The following is a 19,447-nucleotide window of genomic DNA, read 5'->3' on the forward strand; positions in this document are numbered from 1 at the left end:
TAGAGTTCGAGAAGGCTTGTCTGCATGATGTCTGCATGACATTGTACCACTTGTTGTGGTACAATGTCATGCAGGTGCCATGATACCCATGATCACTACCAGGCACCACTGCTACCATCAGGGGCTCTCTGCAATTCTGAATGTGGTAGCCCAGCTACAGCCAATGAAGCTGCTCAATACCGTAGCAATGCTAGCAACGTTCTCACGTCCTTCTCTCCAAGCAATCTTCACCAGCACAAATGGGATTGTAGAATTGAACTTGCTCCAAATGCATCATTTCTACCCATCAGACTAAAGTGCTGCGGGGACCAGCTTTCTGAAAACATCTGTTTCAGCCTTTAAAAGCTTCCCTTTTCCATGAAGAAGCTCATCTCAGTACTTCCCTAAGTAGTCTTTAACCTTACATTCTTGCGCAAACTTTGCGATCTCGGAGCCAGGTGTCAGAACGTTTAGTTATGCTGCAGTAGCAGGTTCCACGAGTTCACCAGTAAATGTCTGGATAGTTTCTTTTGTTTTCCTTTACAAAATTCTTGTTTTTAATCTATCCTTCCATACTGTATTTGGTTACCCCTCGCCCAGTTCTCCCTCCCTGTTGAAATGTATTTTCCAAGCTTTCAGTTAAGATGTGAACCGGTATGATGTCCCCACTAATACCGGTATATAAAAGTTTCTAAATAAATAAATAAATAAAACGCCTTCATAAAAGCTGCTGATGCAGGGCAGGCCGGGCGGTGGCACTGATCACGTGCATGTGGAGTATCTCCAGTTCAACTCCCGGGTCAGCTGGGGTAGGGCATGATAAAGAGGCAGCGTTCATAGTCACTGGTGGGGCATCCTTAACGGTGGCAACCCTGGTGGCTTCAAGCCTCTGTGCAATGACCAGTGAGAGGGAGGGTGGGTCTATTGAAATAAGGGCAAAATCCCCAAGTGGTTGTGAATGAAGACTCCTTATGCCAGGATTCCAGCACTGGTTCCAATTACAGTGGGAAAAAAAAACCAACCCAGGAGAAAAGGAGGCACTACCATGCCAAAAAAAAAAAAAAGATATTGATCCATCAGTTCCTTTCTCGCAGCTGGGCAGATTTCATGCTGTGCACGCTGCAGAAGCAAAGATGCTGCCTCTGCTTAATAAATCTCAATTAGGTTTTGAAATGTGTTGAAATTTTTTAAAAGTTGAACTTGATCTGACCTCAAAACTCCTAAAGTCAACCCTGGTGCGCAAGTGCCACACACTATCGTTACATTTTGAGACGGAAATGTTTCGATTTAGATTTTTTTGTGGCTTGCTTTAGGCCAGTTTGCTGCTAATAAAACAGAATTCAGCAGCTCAAGTGATTTTATTTATCACTCTTCTCTTATATTCTTCATATTTCAAAACAAAATTGACATTGCGGCTTACAAAGTACATAAACATAGTCAAAATAAACTAATCACTTGACAGAGGTCAAAATTTGGACTAAAATCAAAACACCACAATATAACTAGAAACTTAAGAACTTTATACTTGAACATAATTAACTTACAATTTGTCTAAAAAAATTCACTTTCAGCTTTTTTCTAAAATGCAGGCAATCTTTTAAAACCCAGTTAGTGTAAGTGGGTTTAAAAAAGGTTTGGATAAGTTCCTAGAGGATAAATCCATAAAAGAAAATTATTACTTACCTGCTAATTTTCGTTCCTGTAGTACCATGGATCAGTCCAGACAGTGGGTTATGTCCCCAATCCAGCAGATGGAGTCAGCACAAGCTTTGAGGGGGCGTATCCATATATACTACTACCCCCTCTGCAGGAGTTCAGTATCGAGTATATCAAAGCCCGAGTAGAAACCCCCGAAGGATCAAGTTTGTGGAAACAGATAATGAAAACAATTGTAACCGCAACAAGTAACTGCAAACATCCTACCAACTTGTAGGGAGCTGTGAAAAACAGCGAAAAGAAACAACTGTGAAGACACAGAACACTGCGAGCAAGAAGCAGCGCAGAGCTGAGCAGGATCAAGAACCCAAACGCGGTGGGCGTCTGGACTGATCCATGGTACTACAGGAACGAAAATTAGCAGGTAAATAATAATTTTCTTTTCCCTGTACGTACCTGGATCAGTCCAGACAGTGGGATGTACCCAAGCTTCCCTAAATCGGGTGGGGTCCTGCGAGGCCTGCTCGGAGAACCTGCTCGCCAAAGTGTCCAGAGACCGAAGAGGCGAGGTGCAGACGATAGTGCCTCGAGAACGTGTGTAACGATTTCCAGGTGGCTGCCCTACAAATTTCCTGCGAGGATACCGAGCGAACCTCCGCCCAGGAAGCCGCCTGAGAACGTGTAGAATGCGCTACGATTCCGGGTGGGGGAGTCCAACCCGCCCCAATGTAAGAAGCAGCAATGCCGGCCTTCAGCCATCTGGCAATGGTAGTCTTCGAGGCCTGAGACCCCTTCTTAGGACCGGCCCAGAGTACAAAGAGATGGTCAGAGGTTCGGAACTCATTTGTAGCCTCCAGATAGAGGCGCAGAGTGCGCTTGACATTCAAGAGACGGAGAGACTTCGGCTCTGAGGAAGAGAAGGACAGCAACTCCACCGTCTGGTTCACATGGAATGCAGAAACCACCTTCGGAAGGAAGGAGGGAACGGTGCGAAGCGAAACTCCAGAGTCGGAGAAACGGAGATAGGGCTCTCTACACAACAGAGCCTGCATCTCCGAGATGCGTCGAGCAGAACAGATGGTCACAAGAAATACAGTCTTGAGAGTGAGATCCTTTATCGTTGCGCTGCGCAGCGGCTCGAACGGTGGTCCCGACAGAGAGCAAAGCACAAGGTTAAGACTCCAGGAGGGACAAGGGTCCCGTAACGGAGGACGCATATGCTTGACACCCTTGAGAAAACGAGCAATGTCAGGATGCTGTAGAAGAGAGCCCCCATCGCTCAACAGCGAACCAAGGGCGGCCACCTGAACCCGTAGTGAATTATAGGTGAGCCCTTTTTCCACCCCCGCCTGTAGAAACTGAAGGATCTGAGGTACAGAAGCCTTAGCGGGTCTCGTGGCCTGGGTGGTACACCACAGCTCGAACACCTTCCAGACTCGAACATAGGCCGATGTCTTTCGTGCCCGCAATAGCGTGGATACTACCGCCTCCAGGTAGCCCCGACGCCGGAGGCGGCGCCTCTCAAAAGCCAGGCTGCAAGACAGAAGAATTCTGCCTGCTCGAAAAATACCGGGCCCTGATGTAGGAGCTGGGGGAGGTGCCCCAGCCTGATTGGCCTGTCGATCACCAGCTGTAGCAGGTCCGCAAACCAGGGTCGCCTGGGCCATTCTGGGGTGACGAAAACCACGGTCCCCTGATGGCTTTCTATTCTGCGGAGCATCCTGCCCACCAGGGGCCATGGTGGAAAAGAAAGATATGGCAGCCACGGGAGGACCAGGGCATCCACTCCCTCCGCGCTCTCTCCGGCGACTGAAGAAGCGTGGAGCCTTGGCGTTGAGAGCGGACGCCATCAGATCCAAGTGGGGGGCCCCCCACCGATGGACGAGAAGTTGCATTGCTTTGTCGGAGAGAGACCACTCTCCGGGTCCAGCAGTTGACGACTGAGGAAGTCCGCCTGGACGTTGTCCACACCGGCGACGTGCGAGGCCGCTAGCCGGACGAGATGACGCTCCGCCCATTGCATCAGCAGCGCCGCCTCGAGCGCGACCTGCGGGCTGCGCGTGCCTCCTTGTCGGTTGATGTAGACCACGGTGGTAGCGTTGTCCGATAGGATTCTGACTTCTCGGTTCCGAAGAAGCGGGAGGAAATGTCGCAGAGCTAGCCAGACCGCTCTGGTTTCCAGACGGTTGATTGACCACTTCGCCTCCACCGTGGACCACGTCCCCTGCGTGGCGCTTCGATCACAGACTGCACCCCAGCCTGCTAGACTGGCATAGGTGGTCACCACCACCCAATTTGGCAGATCGAGGGACATGCCACGGGCCAGGTTCGGCGGATCCAACCACCAGCCCAGACTGTCCCTGGCATTCTGTGGGAGCGGGAGAATCATCTGATAGTCCTGCAATACTGGTTTCCAACGGGAGAAGAGCGCCCACTGTAAGGTCCTGAGGTGCGCGAAAGCCCAAGGTACAAAGTCGATGGTGGACCCCATCACTCCCAGGAGTTGCAGGTAGTCCCAGGAGGTGGGCTCTGGTAACGCAGAGAACCGTCGTGTGTGATCCCGCAAGGATTGAGCTTTGTCCTGGCGCAGAAAAACTTTGCCCAGTAGGGTGTCGAAAGTTGCCCCCAAAAAAAACCCAAGCGTTGCGAGGGCATGAGGGAGCTCTTGGAGAAGTTCACTACCCATCCCAGGGAATGTAGAAACCGTACTACTCGAGTCACTGCTGAGCGTCCATGATCGAATGACTTCGCCCGGAGGAGCCAATCGTCCAGATAAGGATGAACCAGGATGCCCTCCTTCCGGAGAGCTGCCGCCACAACTACCATGATCTTGGTGAAGGTGTGCAGCGCCGGCGCCAATCCAAACGCGAGAGCCGTGAACTGAAAATGCTGGTCCAGAATTTTGAAATGAAGGAAACTGTGGTGGTCCGGGCGGATGGGAATGTGCAGGTAGGCCTCCGTTAAGTCCAGGGAGGCGAGGAACTCCCCCCGATGCACCGCCGCAATCACTGACCGGAGCGTTTCCATGCGGAACCGAACGACTCGAAGGGATTTGTTGACTTCCTTGAGGACTAGGATAGGCCGGAAGGAACCGTCCTTCTTTGGTACGACGAAATAGATGGAATAGTGGCCCGAGCGCACCTCTCCGAAGGGCACGGGCGCAGTAGCGCCTATCTCCCGGAGTCTGTCCAGAGTCAGCTGCACCGCTCCTCTCTTGAGGTCCGAGCCACAGGGGGAAAAGATGAACCTTCCCTGCGGGGGGCGGACAAATTCCAATGCGTAGCCGTGTTTTATGGTATCCAGGACCCACTGGTCCGAGGTGATCCGTGCCCACTCCGCTTAGAAATACGTTAGTCGGTCCCCAATCCTGGGGACAGGGGAGTGGGCGAGACTGGCATCATTGTGAAGACTTGGTATAGGGGTTCCCGGTTCCGGGAGTAGTGCGTGCGGGCCGATGCCCGCGGAAGGCGCGCAACCAGGGCTGAGACCTGGGGGCGGATGGCCGGGAGCCCGTCTGTCTGTAGCCCCTGTAGCGCCGTTGCGCTCTGGCTCTGGTCCGAGAAGAAGAAAACGCTCTGGATGGTCGAAACCTATCCTCCGGCAGCCGATGAACAGCGTTCTCCCCCAGGGACTTGATGATCTGGTCCAAATCCTCCCCGAAGAGGAACTTGCCCCTGAAGGGAAGAGAGCCCAGACTGGACTTAGAGGACGTATCAGACGCCCAATTGCGTAGCCACAGTAGTCGTCGTGCTGCCACTACCGAAACCATGGATCTTGTGAGGACCCGAAAAAGGTCGTACGAGGCGTCCGCCCCATACGCCACTGCGGCTTCTAGCCGATCTGCCTGGGCAGCCTCATCGGACGGCAGGTTCTGAGACGTGAGGAGTTGTTGCACCCAAAGGAGACTAGCCCGCTGGGCAAGCGAACTGCACATCACCGCCCGCATACCCAGAGCGGAGACCTCGAAAACCCGCTTAAGGAAAACTTCCAACTTACGATCCTGTGTGTCCCGCAACGCCGCACCTCCCGTCACTGGGATAGTCGTCCTCTTCGTGACCGCCGACACTGCGGAGTCCACCTTTGGGACCTTGATGAGGTCCAGAAAATCTTCGGGGAGCGGGTACAGCTTTTCCATAGCCCGGCTGCTCTTCAGGGAGGCCTCCGGGGTGTCCCATTCCCTGGTGAGAAGTTGTAAAAACGAGTCATGAATGGGAAAAGCCCGAGCCCTCGGCCGGAGTGCCGCCAGGACAGGATCTCCCTTCCTTGAAGAAGTGATGACAGCGGGAGCTACTGGGGCAGGCGGGTCTGGTGGCGGATCCAAATCTAATTCTTGGATGATCTGCGGGATGAGGTCGTCCAGCTCTTCCCTCTGGAAGAGGCGTAGGGTACGCGGATCATCCCCCTCCTGTGTGCCGTCCCCCGTCCGGGAGGTCAAGTCCATGTCCCGCTGGGTCTGGCACCGCCCCCACTGCCGCGGGCGTGGATCGGACCCGGGTAGGAAGGCGGGAGGCCCCCACTCCCGGAGGGTCGGGGGGGGCCGGCGTCGAGGGCGACATCCGAGGGATCTTAGGAGGGGGGGGGGTCCCACAGGTGCTTCCAGCCCCTGCAGATAAGCGGTATGCATGAGCAGGATAAACTCCGGAGAGAACCCCGGCCTGCTCAGGTGTGCTTCGGGGGCGGCGTGGTTCCTGCTCCCTGGCTCTGGGTGCTTGGTTCCTGCACCAAAATCGGGGGAACACCCCCGCTGGTAGAGTCCTCCAGGGATCCGTTCTCCCTCGTGGCCTCCAGGGATCCGTTCCCCCTCGTGGCCTGCGCCTCAGGGCGCTCAGAATGTAAAATGGCCGCCGTTCCCGCCAAAAATGGCGGAGTGGCCGGCCCGCACCGCCCGGGCAAAAAAGAGAAATCAGTCAGGGACTGTGAGGTACCTTCCCCCCCGGGAAGGCATCGTGCACAGATGCCCTCCTAGGAAATCCGGGACCCCGGGTCTCCGCAGGCCGCACAGCGGGACGGCCGCGGCATCGGGATCGCTGCAGGAGAAAAGAAAAAGCCACGGGGGGGGGGGGGCCACGCGCACAAAGGCGCCTCTGCGGGGGGGCCCGGTCGGCCCGCACTGCCCGCTGTCTGAAAATAGAGGAGGGTGCCGCGGGGGGGCCTTCCTGGCCACACGACCCGCCCCAGACATCTTTCCCTAAATGGCTCAGCAGCCCATGAGGAGCTGTAAAATGGCCGCGGGTGAGGGAGTAAAGAGCGAAGAGGCCGGCTCCACCGGCTTTCGCGGGCACCGGGGGCTGAGCTGTAAAGGAAAAAACTACAAAGGAAAAACAAACTTACCCCTGGCTGCAACGAGAAATAAACAGCAAGGCCGCAGAGAAGAGACAAGGAAGATAAGCCACTCCCCAGAAGTTGAAAGAACTCTGCCTTTTTTTTTTTTTTTTTTTTTAAACTTAATACAACTTGATACAAACTTGATCCACAGAAAAAGACAACAACAAGCCATAATCAAGCAAGAAAGTGAAGGAAAAGGAGGGGAAGCCTGATTCCCCTACTCGCATCTGCTGGAGTCAGAAGATACTGAACTCCTGCAGAGGGGGTAGTAGTATATATGGATACGCCCCCTCAAAGCTTGTGCTGACTCCATCTGCTGGATTGGGGACATAACCCACTGTCTGGACTGATCCAGGTACGTACAGGGAAACTGCTATTATGGTAATTAATAAGCAAAAGTAGCTTGAGATCTATTTAATGTTTGGGTAATTGCCAGGTACTTGTGACTTGGATTGGCCACTGTTGGAAACAGGATACTGGGCTTGATGGACCCTCGGTCTGACCCAGCATGACATATTCTTATGTTCTTCTTCTTCTCTTAATTTTATGTCCTCCTGAATATGGTTTTTCAGACACCCTGATTCAAAGCTCCCACCTGCTGATCAGAACTGTCACACGCTCTTCTGTGTTCATGAAAGAACTTGCTATTTCCATCCCCTTCCTCGGCACCACTCTGCCTTCCCTACACCCTTTGCTCCCTGAAGAGAATGAAGAGGGGTTATCCAATAAGGAACTACAACACTGCTTTGTGGCCTGATGAGTCCAAAGCTGCAATTTGATTGGCTGATGGAACGGCTACCGTTTCTTATGCTAATCTTCAAGTGGAACCTGAGAAAGCAGAAGTATAATTAGCGAGAGGAGGTCCTGCGTATTTTACAGACCACCCCCATTATCCACAATACAAGAAAAGCAAGACAGTGGACCAGATAGTCAATAGGCAATGCATACCCTTTCTGTTGGATCTGACAAACGACAGCACAACGGCTTCCTTCTCTCTTCCTTGGAAGCCATCCACGGATTTGATTTCCAGGTCAGGATATCTGTGACCGAGATGCTGCCGTAGCATATCCACCTGAAAAAGAAAAATAAAACCAGAACTGTAAGCTGACTTTAGGTTAAAAAGGAGAATACCTGTATGCTGACACTTTTCTAAGCTAGCTTTGCACTGCATATCATATGAATGTAAGCTACTAATAATCCTGTACCTCACTCTGATTGCTATGGTAGGAGAGCAAGAAATAAATCTTTGTAATAAAAATAAAATAAAGAAAATATTACACTATGTGGGGCTTACTGATCGATTCTATTGATTCGTTTCACTATTTCCCCAGGGCGTCCTGCAACAGTAAACTAATAGAGAACATAATGGTTCAGAGCCAATAAGAAATAGGACTACTCCGTTATTAAGGAATGCAGGTAAGAAGGAACGCTATTTGAACAAATAGGTTTGTAAATCAAAGCAAAGTTTGTTCCACAGATGAGGAACCAGGAGAAAGAAGACATGGCAACATGAATTTGTCTGCAGATAATACAGAGACTGGGGATGACATGCACGAGAAGGGGGAGTAGGGCTGGATAAAAGGGGACAAGATGGAGTTAGTACATCTGAAGGTGAAAACCAGAAATCTGAAGGTTTACCATTAGTAATGTGTTTCATCAACAGAAATAAACACTGAAGAAGTGAAATCAGGGCTTTGTATGATCAGAATTAACAATTGTGTTTTATATGTTATTACATTGTAAACCGATTTGATGTTTCCTACAAACTTCGGTATATAAAAGCAAATAAATACATAAATGTGCTCCATATGTACTTCTGCATCAGTTATTTCTACTAATAGCTGCCTTTCAGTATTCTCTAAAACACGTATTTGTTTTCCCAAAATAGATTATTAATCTCATCTCTCATGTTACATCTGAAGAATAGGCCTACATGGTCTTGGAAGCTTATCACATACTACAACATCATTTTTGTTATCCCTGTAAAAATCCTCACAACCTACAGATAAATCCCTCCTAATCTTGGATAAAACTGACTTCTGGAATTGCATACTACTTGTTCCAGATTAAAAAAAAAAAAAAAGACTTCCTAGCATTATTTGTACTGTTTTATTTATTTCCAAATTCTTATATACCATACTGGTGCAGTGTACAATGCAATAAAATATAAAACACAAAAAGTCATACAATAATAAAACTTAATTAAAACCCCATTCTCTCCCAAGCCAGTGCCTGGTAGACAATCGGCAGCCTTCATACTGCGCAGCAAACCCAGAGTGTAACTAATTGTGTGGAAACAATCACGTTTTCACCTTCTTTCACCATCCAGACTAGGCTACAAATACACAAGTCAGCTGTTGAACGTCCAGCATCTTGCTGCCAGATCTGTGGTTGGCCGAGATGTGCTTCAAGACTGTGAAATGTCGATGCAAGTTCTATGCTAGAAGAACACAGCAGAAGCGGAGACAGATGGCAAGTGAAGCTGAGCACTAGAGGAACGTGCCTGGAGAAAGAGAAGCAAGGGATGGAACTGAATGCAGGAAAGGAGTATAAAATTTACCTGGGAGCAATGGCAGAAAAGAGGGAAGATGTAAAGTTAGTGAGGCAGAAATGTACAGGCAATGTGGAGACATGCAATTCCAGGCAGACACGGAAGGGCATCTCATTATCATTGTAGATGCTGAATATGTTCCTCCTGCTCTGCCATGAAGTCACTCACAGAGATGTGAGTTATTTTAGAACGCCAAAAGGTGAAGAAAAATGGGAAGAGAGTGGATAGATTCATTTGCAAGGCAAAGAGAGGCAGCTATGATTTCGAGAAAGGGAGCTGCTGGCACAGATGGCGCTGAAAGCTGACAAAGTGGAACGGCTGAATGATGATCAGTCAGAGAAATGGCAGAAAAGTAACCATTCGGAGGGTGATTCTGTAACATCCTGGGCAACTACGCACACAGGTTGCACCAGTTTTCAAAGCAAAACCGTATGCAAACAAGTTTGTTTTGAAAATGAGGCAAAAAAAAACTTGTGTAAAGTTATGCCTGTTCTTTGCAATGTGGAACTTGCGCATGTAAAACTATGCACATAGTTTGTAAAAGCAAAAGCACGCACAGACATCGAAGCTCCACCCCGACGCCAACCCCTGGAACACCTCTTTTCTGCACATAGAAGCAAAAATTGGGTTTTGCACATTTTCTTATGTGCACAAATCCTGTGCAATTTTATAAACCCATGTTTTGTGCACATAAATGGCTTTGAAATTTCACCCCTACAAGGGTAATTCTGTAACAGCCAGCATAAGAAAGTCGGCAAAAACACAAAAGTTATGCTACTTTTCAGAGCGTTTGCATTTGTTCACTTTGAAAATGATCCCACCAAAACTACTTGCTCCCGCTAAAATATAAGCAGCCATTTTTTTAGGGAATTTTACAGTGGACGTGCAACCCCTGCCACGCCTCCAACCCCCAAGCATGCCTCCGCTCAGTCCGGGTAAACTTACGTGCGACCAGGACATACGCACGGAAGCATACTAACATACTGGATGGGCAATTTTAGAAAAAGCCTTTTCAATGGGTATTCTTTTAACTGCTGAAACGCCTTGCAAATTACCCTCTAAGAACACAGAAACAGTGAGCAATCCTCAAGATAAAAAGGAAGAAATACTGTAAGAATAGTCAGATTGGACAAGTTTGAAATTCATGTGCATTAATGATGTGTCAAGACCTCAGTTCTGCACTAACTTATGAATAGCTGAAGGGCAATACTTAACATGGAGCTCTTGCTCACAAACTTTAAATTCTGCTGATTCAGGCATGGGGGCCTATGCACTAAAAGTTGCGCTAGAACCTTTTTTCTTTTTGTGTGCATGCACTAAAACTGAATGTGCATGTCATGCAATGCACTAACATTTTGTACCACATGGGCTATCAACTTTTCTGAACAGCTTGTGCACGCTAACCCAAACATTAGCGCTTCCACTCTATATCCGTCTGCTCACTAAATAGCGTAGCGCACATACTAAATTAAGCATGCTCACTCTTTTCCTTACTACTTCTCCAAGAATTTTCACAACTGTATAAAGAGGCAGCACAGAATGAGGGGCTCATTGTCAGTACTGAGGGAAGGAGCAGGAGAGCAACTGAACTCCAGGAGAGGAGGATGAAGAAGAATAGAGGTCAAGGAGAGAAAAAAATGATGTCTAAATGGTTTGTGTTGTACATCTTTTTATGTAATACCTTTCCATTGTTTACCCATTGTTCCAGATCTGTGGGTGAGAGGGTACATGGGTGTTTCTGTCTAAGTTGGTTAGCTTTATGGCTAAATCTTCTGAATCATCTGTTGGCAAAATTTCCTATGATATCAGATGTTGAGATTAAACTAAAAGAGGAACTGATTAGCTTAGGTGTAAAGTTGGATTCTAAACTTTCTATGCAAAGCCATACATCAGTACTAGTCAGATCATAAATTTTTTTAACTCCTCTATTTGTGCTGTATTGGACGTTTATTAGCAAAAAGTAATCTAGAGAGAAAGAGAGGTGCATGCAATGATCTTGAGCCATACTGATTATTGTATTTAGGATGCACCACAATAGCAATAGGAACAGTGTGCAAATCCAAGGCTCTCGTGCTAAACTTTCAAATGGGAAACTTTGATAAAATGAGAAAAATTGTTAGAAAAAAACTGAAAGGAGCAGCTACAAAAGTAAAAAATGTCCAAGAGGCGTGGTCATTGTTAAAAAATACCATTCTGTGGGGCGGATTTTCAGAGCCCTGCTCGCGTAAATCCGCCCAAAACCGGGCGGATTTACGCGAGCAGGGCCCTGCGCGCCGGGAAGCCTATTTTACATAGGCCTCCCGGCGCGCGCAGAGCCCCGGGACTCGCGTAAGTCCCGGGGTTCTCGGAGGGGGGCGTGTCGGGGGCGGGCCCGGTCGTCGCGGCGTTTCGGGGGCGTGTCGGCAGCGTTTTGGGGGCGGGTACGGGGGCGTGGCCGCGCCCTCTGTAACCGCCCCCAGGTCGCGGCCCGGCGCGCAGGAGGCCCGCTGGCGCGCGGGGATTTACGCCTCCCTCTGGGAGGCGTAAATCCCCCGACAAAGGTAAAGGGGGGGGTTTAGACAGGGCCGGGCGGGTGGGTTAGGTAGGGGAAGGGAGGGGAAGGTGAGGGGAGGGCAAAGGAAAGTTCCCTCCGAGGCCGCTCCGATTTCGGAGCGGCCTTGGAGGGAACGGGGGTAGGCTGCGCGGCTCGGCGCGCGCCGGCTATACGAAATCAATAGCCTTGCGCGCGCCGATCCAGGATTTTAGCGGATACGCGCGGCTCCGCGTGTATCTACTAAAATCCAGCGTACTTTTGTTTGCGCCTGGAGCGCAAACAAAAGTAGGCTATTCGCGCTCGTTTTAAAATCCGCCCCTAGAAGCACAGTCCAGATGTATTCCACACATTAAGAAAGGTGGAAAGAAGGCAAAACGATTACCGGCATGGTTAAAAGGGGAGGTGAAAGAAGCTATTTTAGCCAAAAGATCTTCATTCAAAAATTGGAAGAAGGATCCAACAGAAGAAAATAGGATAAAGCATAAACATTGGCAAGTTAAATGTAAGACATTGATAAGACAGGCTAAGAGAGAATTTGAAAAGAAGTTGGCTGTAGAGGCAAAAACTCACAGTAAAAACTTTTTTAAATATATCCGAAGCAGAAAGCCTGTGAGGGAGTCAGTTGGACCGTTAGATGATCGAGGGGTTAAAGGGGCACTTAGAGAAGATAAGGCCATCGCGGAAAGATTAAATGATTTCTTTGCTTCGGTGTTTACTGAAGAGGATGTTGGGGAGGTACCCGTAATGGAGAAGGTTTTCATGGGTAATGATTCAGATGGACTGAATCAAATCACGGTGAACCTAGAAGATGAGGTAGGCCTGATTGACAAACAGAAGAGTAGTAAATCACCTGGACCGGATGGTATACACCCCAGAGTTCTGAAGGAACTAAAAAATGAAATTTCAGACCTATTAGTAAAAATTTGTAACTTATCATTAAAATCATCCATTGTACCTGAAGACTGGAGGATAGCAAATGTAACCCCAATATTTAAAAAGGGCTCCAGGGGCGATCCGGGAAACTACAGACCGGTTAGCCTGACTTCAGTGCCAGGAAAAATAGTGGAAAGTGTTCTAAACATCAAAATCACAGAACATATAGAAAGACATGGTTTAATGGGACAAAGTCAGCATGGCTTTACCCAGGGCAAGTCTTGCCTCACAAATCTGCTTCACTTTTTTGAAGGAGTTAATAAACGTGGATAAAGGTGAACCGGTAGATATAGTATACTTGGATTTTCAGAAGGCGTTTGACAAAGTTCCTCATGAGAGGCTTCTAGGAAAAGTAAAAAGTCATGGGATAGGTGGCGATGTCCTTTCGTGGATTGCAAACTGGCTAAAAGACAGGAAACAGAGAGTAGGATTAAATGGGCAATTTTCTCAGTGGAAGGGAGTAGACAGTGGAGTGCCTCAGGGATCTGTATTGGGACCCTTACTGTTCAATATATTTATAAATGATCTGGAAAGAAATACGACGAGTGAGATAATCAAATTTGCAGATGACACAAAATTGTTCAGAGTAGTTAAATCACAAGCAGATTGTGATAAATTGCAGGAAGACCTTGTGAGACTGGAAAATTGGGCATCCAAATGGCAGATGAAATTTAATGTGGATAAGTGCAAGGTGATGCATATAGGGAAAAACAACCCATGCTATAATTACACGATGTTGGGTTCCATATTAGGTGCTACAACCCAAGAAAGAGATCTAGGTGTCATAGTGGATAACACATTGAAATCGTCGGTTCAGTGTGCTGCGGCAGTCAAAAAAGCAAACAGAATGTTGGGAATTATTAGAAAAGGAATGATGAATAAAACGGAAAATGTCATAATGCCTCTGTATCGCTCCATGGTGAGACCGCACCTTGAATACTGTGTACAATTCTGGTCGCCGCATCTCAAAAAAGATATAATTGCGATGGAGAAGGTACAGAGAAGGGCTACCAAAACGATAAGGGGAATGGAACAACTCCCCTATGAGGAAAGACTAAAGAGGTTAGGACTTTTCAGCTTGGAGAAGAGACGACTGAGGGGGGATATGATAGAGGTGTTTAAAATCATGAGAGGTCTAGAACGGGTAGATGTGAATCGGTTATTTACTCTTTCGGATAGTAGAAGGACTAGGGGACACTCCATGAAGTTAGCATGGGGCACATTTAAAACTAATCGGAGAAAGTTCTTTTTTACTCAACGCACAATTAAACTCTGGAATTTGTTGCCAGAGGATGTGGTTAGTGGTTAGTATAGCTGTGTTTAAAAAAGGATTGGATAAGTTCTTGGAGGAGAAGTCCATTACCTGCTATTAAGTTCACTTAGAGAATAGCCACTGCCATTAGCAATGGTTACATGGAATAGACTTAGTTTTTGGGTACTTGCCAGGTTCTTATGGCCTGGATTGGCCACTGTTGGAAACAGGATGCTGGGCTTGATGGACCCTTGGTCTGACCCAGCATGGCATTTTCTTATGTTCTTATGTTCTTAGCATTTAAACGTGTTCAACTGATTAACAATACAGCAGCTAAACTGCTGTTTGGTAAGAAGAAATTTGATCACATTTCTCCATTACTTAAGGAGTTGCATTGTTTAACTGTCTCATTCCGAGTTCATTTTAAAATATGTTTTAATGTCTTTGAAGAAGTTTACCCAGGTATTTGTCGAATTTGTTAGTACACCCCATCGCAGCTGCTTGCACCTCACAGATTGGAATCGCTAACAATACCTTCGCCAACTATTATTAGACTGGAGACCACTCACCAATCAGGGCCCCTTTTCTTTCGAACAAATTGCCATTATATCTAAAGCAGGAGCCTCATTACTTGAAATTCCAGAAAGGTTTAATAGCGTTGTTTTTCACTTAAGCTTTTAACTGATTTTTTTTTTTACTGTCTTTGATTTTATCTTTGCTGTAATAACTTTGTTTTATTTTATTGTGTTTTATATTTTGTTAATATGCTGTATTTATTATTATGGATTATTGATTAGTTTTATGAGTATTATTCTTTGTATTTGATTACATTATGATTTGTTTCAATTGTAATCTGCTTTGATATAACATTTTATGGAAAGTGGTATATTACAATTATAAACAAACAATTTGACAGCCAGGACAGCAGAGACCACTGTCATATGCCAGTGACCAGATGTTAGTAGGCCAACAACTGCAATGACATGGTTCTTCAGTAGGCTGATGAGCAGGAATGTTACCAGGGTAACTTTAACCAAATAGTCAGTAGACTATACCCAGATGTTCTGCTGAATATACTCGGCTAAAATTAGCCAAGCAGAACTAGCTGGGTAACTCTACGACAGCGATATTTCCAACCAGGAAATATCTGGCTGACTTTAACCACACTCCCAAATGCCCACATCACCACCTCTTAAGGAGTTACCCAAAAAAAAAATCTAGCCAGTAAGAGGAGGGAAATTTTCACATCTTGGTGACTCAGAAAGTTACCCAGAAAAACTCTCAATGTGCATCCCAGCAGCAAATTTGATTCTTATTCTTTTACACGCCTCTTAGAAGCAGCCCTCTTCGCGGGCTAAGATCGGGAGGTGGAAAGGCTGAAGAGGGGCATGTCCAATTTTTGATGGGTAAAGACCTCTTAGTTCCCCATTCAATGGCTTCTGACAGGGACTTATTATTGAATTGCTGCTGCATGGTCTCTGCCACCAAACTACCCTCAGTCATACTTTTGTTTGAAAAATATTTGCATGGTGTAAGTACTTTTAAGTGGGGCAAAGAAATATAAATTTGTTTCTGCAATGGGTGGTGGTGGTGTCTCCCTTCTCTTGCTTTCTCATCTCTCTATCTCATTCTCTCCATCTCCTCTCTCTAGGGAAATTCTGCTCAAAATATTTAAAACTCTGCATCTTTAAGTAATAATTGTATTACATTTTAAATTAATTAGGCTGTCATGTATATTGTGTTATTTGAGCAACACAAAGTATGCAGAATTTTGCAGAATTTTAAGTTTTTGTGCGCAGAATTCCCTCAAGAATACTACTTGCATATACTGACCTGCTAATTATCTGGCATAATTGAGAATAAAAGTCTTCACTGTCAAATATTGACTGGGTGAGGGGTCTGTGTAAACTGGGGGGAGTTCAGGCTGAAGAACCAGGGGGTCTTGATGACCTAGAGACAGCATGGGCAAGCTGGTGGACTCACTGGTGAAACTGATCATCTCCTTCATGCATACGAGTGTCCCGAAATGTGATGACTTACATGCGTAAAAGCCAAAAAACGCTAAGGGAAATATGCGAGCCGAATCTCCCCGTGCAAATGATAAAAGAAACTAGCAGCACAAATACTGGAGCAGGGGAGATCTGCAGCACTTATCTGGATACGTTTGGACATCTCTGGGTTTATACCATTGGAAATAACTGCTTTGCTGATGAATGATATCAGCTCAGACCATAACACACCCCGAGCTTCCCATTCCATTTTCACTATGCAGTGTTCACTGACTGCCATTAAGTAATGAAGCACTCAAGCATCAAAGCTAGCCTATCCTGCTATTCTGCTTTCATTTTGACATTTTTCCAAACGTACCATCCTAGCTGTCAACAGCTGGCACAGTGAGCCGCATACATTCTTTTCTAACGTTTACGCCTTTACTTCTGATCAGAATGCTTTGAACTAAGCTGCTGAAGGTCTAATGTAATTTAGCAGTCAAATATTGGAATACTTTGTTCTATTACTGTAACATACTAAAAGGATTATTCTGCTGTCACCTGGAGATTATAGGGTGCAATGACTGCCACGTCACCAGCTTTAACACCAGCTTCAATCAAAGCCTGGAGATGCGAGCCAACAAGACGAACTTCACCTAGAGCAGAAAATTAAAAAAAAAAAACAAACAAAAAACAAACAGAATACATTTTTAAAGTATAGGAAAGAAACCAAAAAGAATCAACTTGGTACAAGGAATCAGAATCTCCACGTGAATGCAGAGGCTCGTTTCTCTAAGAAAAAGGACACATTTTCATCTCAAAATAAAGGCCAGAGGACTGGCAGAGAGAGACACAATGTCCTGGGCAGACAGAGACACAATGTCCTGCAAAATAATTATTGAATATATTGAGCTACACTGAGGCTAGCAATAAAGGACTCTCTCCGAACCGGAAACAGATTCTAATCTGCAGCAAGTACAGTGTTAAGGTGGTCTTTACTACTGACAACGAATAACTTGCTTCTCTTGCAGAGCAAATCAACAGACAAAAGGTTTTTCTCCCCGTTTCTCTATGCACTGCAGTGTCACACACATGCATTTATTATTGGAATATATCATCACACTACTAAGTTGCCTGCATCAGTGAACTCACTACAGCACTGATCCAAGACTCCAGGCCAAGAGCTGGCAGAGGCTTCTAATGCCATGTTTGAGGAGATGCTCTCATCTGGCTGAGCTGACTGCTCCCAACTCACAGGCCTCACGGGCTGAATGAGCCAGGTGGCAAACCTGGCACAGACCCCCTAACGAAGTCATCAAACTGCCTTGCTACCCTGGCACGCCCTGCTGCAGAAGGAACGGAAGTGCTGACTCAGCCCATGGGCGCACGCAAGGCATGTGCAGGCGTGGGCTAAGCCGATGGCACCATGTGTGTACAGTCCACCTTCCTTCCCAGCAAAGGAAACAACAGGAAAGCAAGAATCTGCCTCAGATCAAATGGGCAGAAATGACTTTGCGATTTTAAAAAGTATGCATGCAAATTCTCTCGGCAAAACTACGCACATCAAATAGCAGGTTTAATCATGTGCAATGTTTTGCCGGGATACATTTTCAAATTGAATTTACCTGCATAAGTTCACTGTAATAACTGGTTTGACTTGGGTGCAGAGCAGCCTGCAAAATTTACGCTCTCTTCCCTAATTACCCCCTTAATGCTACACCCCGCTGCTAGCGAGAATCCGGAGTCTAGTGCTTGAAACACCATTTCGGGGGACAGTGTAACCCAAGAGCAGGAGACGGAAATAGCCAAGAAGGAGCTTTAGTGCCTGCTCCAGCAAAATCCATGCTTATGATTCCGAGGAGCAGCAACAACTCAGGGGGTAGAGACTGAACTCAAAGGCGGCATAAACAAACCTAGGCAAGGTAGAGCATGGTTGCCTTCCCTAGAGTGAAGGTGCTCACAGAGCTTACTGTATGTGCAGAGCCCACAGTTAGATGGAGGAGAAGAAACTGCTGGCGACGTTTGCCTATCTAAGAACAGAGAGAGGCCTACCTTCATTTCCTTTAGACTGTTCATCTTCCACATCCAGCTCAAACAAGCCACATCCGGCTGTATCTATGAGAAGCAGTGGGATCCCAGTCTCTTCCGTAGAAGCCACTCCCGGCAAATCCCTGGCAAGTGACAATTGTGAGACAATTTAGGGCAACATTAAAACACTGGTGTCATGTTTGCTGGTGTAGAGGAACAGAATTATACTTAATCGATAAAAACAAACTGCACACAGAGGAAATCTAACAGATAAATTCAGCACTTTCTTTTTTTTTGTCGTCTCTCACAAGCATTTTAACCTCTCCGTGTACAAAATGCCATTTTTTTCCTCACAGAAATACTTAAACCAGGGAGCCTGTAAGCTAAGATGCATCACAAATAATGCCTTTGTATTCATGTATGAGACACACGGACCGGCATGCCCTGCTCTGCTCAAACATTTCCCAGCTTAAGTGGATGTAGAGGACACATACTGAGCTTTGCCTTGCTGTTTACAAACCATTTCTACCTATGGAATATTTAGCCAGTTTTACGAGTGGTCAGGCTGAAAACTACAGGCGGGGGGGGCAAACAGGAGGTTTCTGCAGGCCCAGTGCAAAGCTGGAAAGGCAGGCCCAGCCCTGCCCTTCCCGCCTCTCTGTGCCCTGAGGAGCGGTTTACTAGGCCCCAGCTACACAGTGCCGCCTCAGCACCACCACACAGGCACAAGAGATGCTGTAGCTGCACAGGGTATACTTGGTAAACTGAACATATAACAGGTAGCATACATTGCTCTTCTTCCTCTAACAGTGATAGCTCTGCATATACGTCATCTCTTTAAAGTGGAACGGTTCTTTGGTCACTAGATCATCCCATTCCGATTTTTCACTTATTTAAAAAAAACAAAAAAAAACAAAAAAACTTTACATTCTGCATCTTTCAGGGTTGCTCTTCAGTGTGGACTGCATAGCAACGTTCAGAAAACCAAATACACATTTGACAGAGAACAGGCTGGATCCTTCACTGGCAGTGAAAATCAAAGTTTACCTGGCTAACTAGGACAGCTAAATAGCCGCCCTGTACTTACCCAGCTAGCTAAGCTGGATAATGCTTTAACTGTACCTCACTGTGAACACTGGAATGTGTGGGATATAAATCTTTTAAATAAATAAATATTGGGGTTTACTCAGCTAAGTTAGCTG

General features: G+C 46.7%; 1 protein-coding gene across 1 annotated transcript in view; it reads right to left on the minus strand.

Moving 5' to 3' along the window:
* IGHMBP2 (immunoglobulin mu DNA binding protein 2) overlaps positions 1 to 19,447 on the minus strand; it is an 89,568-nt gene that overhangs the window by 18,355 nt on the left and 51,766 nt on the right. Inside the window, exons 10-12 of the mRNA XM_029582233.1 lie at positions 18,270 to 18,388; positions 16,779 to 16,873; positions 7,909 to 8,032 (exon numbers count right to left, since the gene is read on the minus strand). Coding sequence (XP_029438093.1) covers positions 7,909 to 8,032; positions 16,779 to 16,873; positions 18,270 to 18,388 — 338 coding nt within the window. The remainder of the gene's footprint in view (positions 1 to 7,908; positions 8,033 to 16,778; positions 16,874 to 18,269; positions 18,389 to 19,447) is intronic.

The sequence above is a fragment of the Rhinatrema bivittatum genome, chromosome 17 (genome assembly GCF_901001135.1).
Source record: "Rhinatrema bivittatum chromosome 17, aRhiBiv1.1, whole genome shotgun sequence".
In the NCBI taxonomy this organism is placed as follows: domain Eukaryota; kingdom Metazoa; phylum Chordata; class Amphibia; order Gymnophiona; family Rhinatrematidae; genus Rhinatrema; species Rhinatrema bivittatum.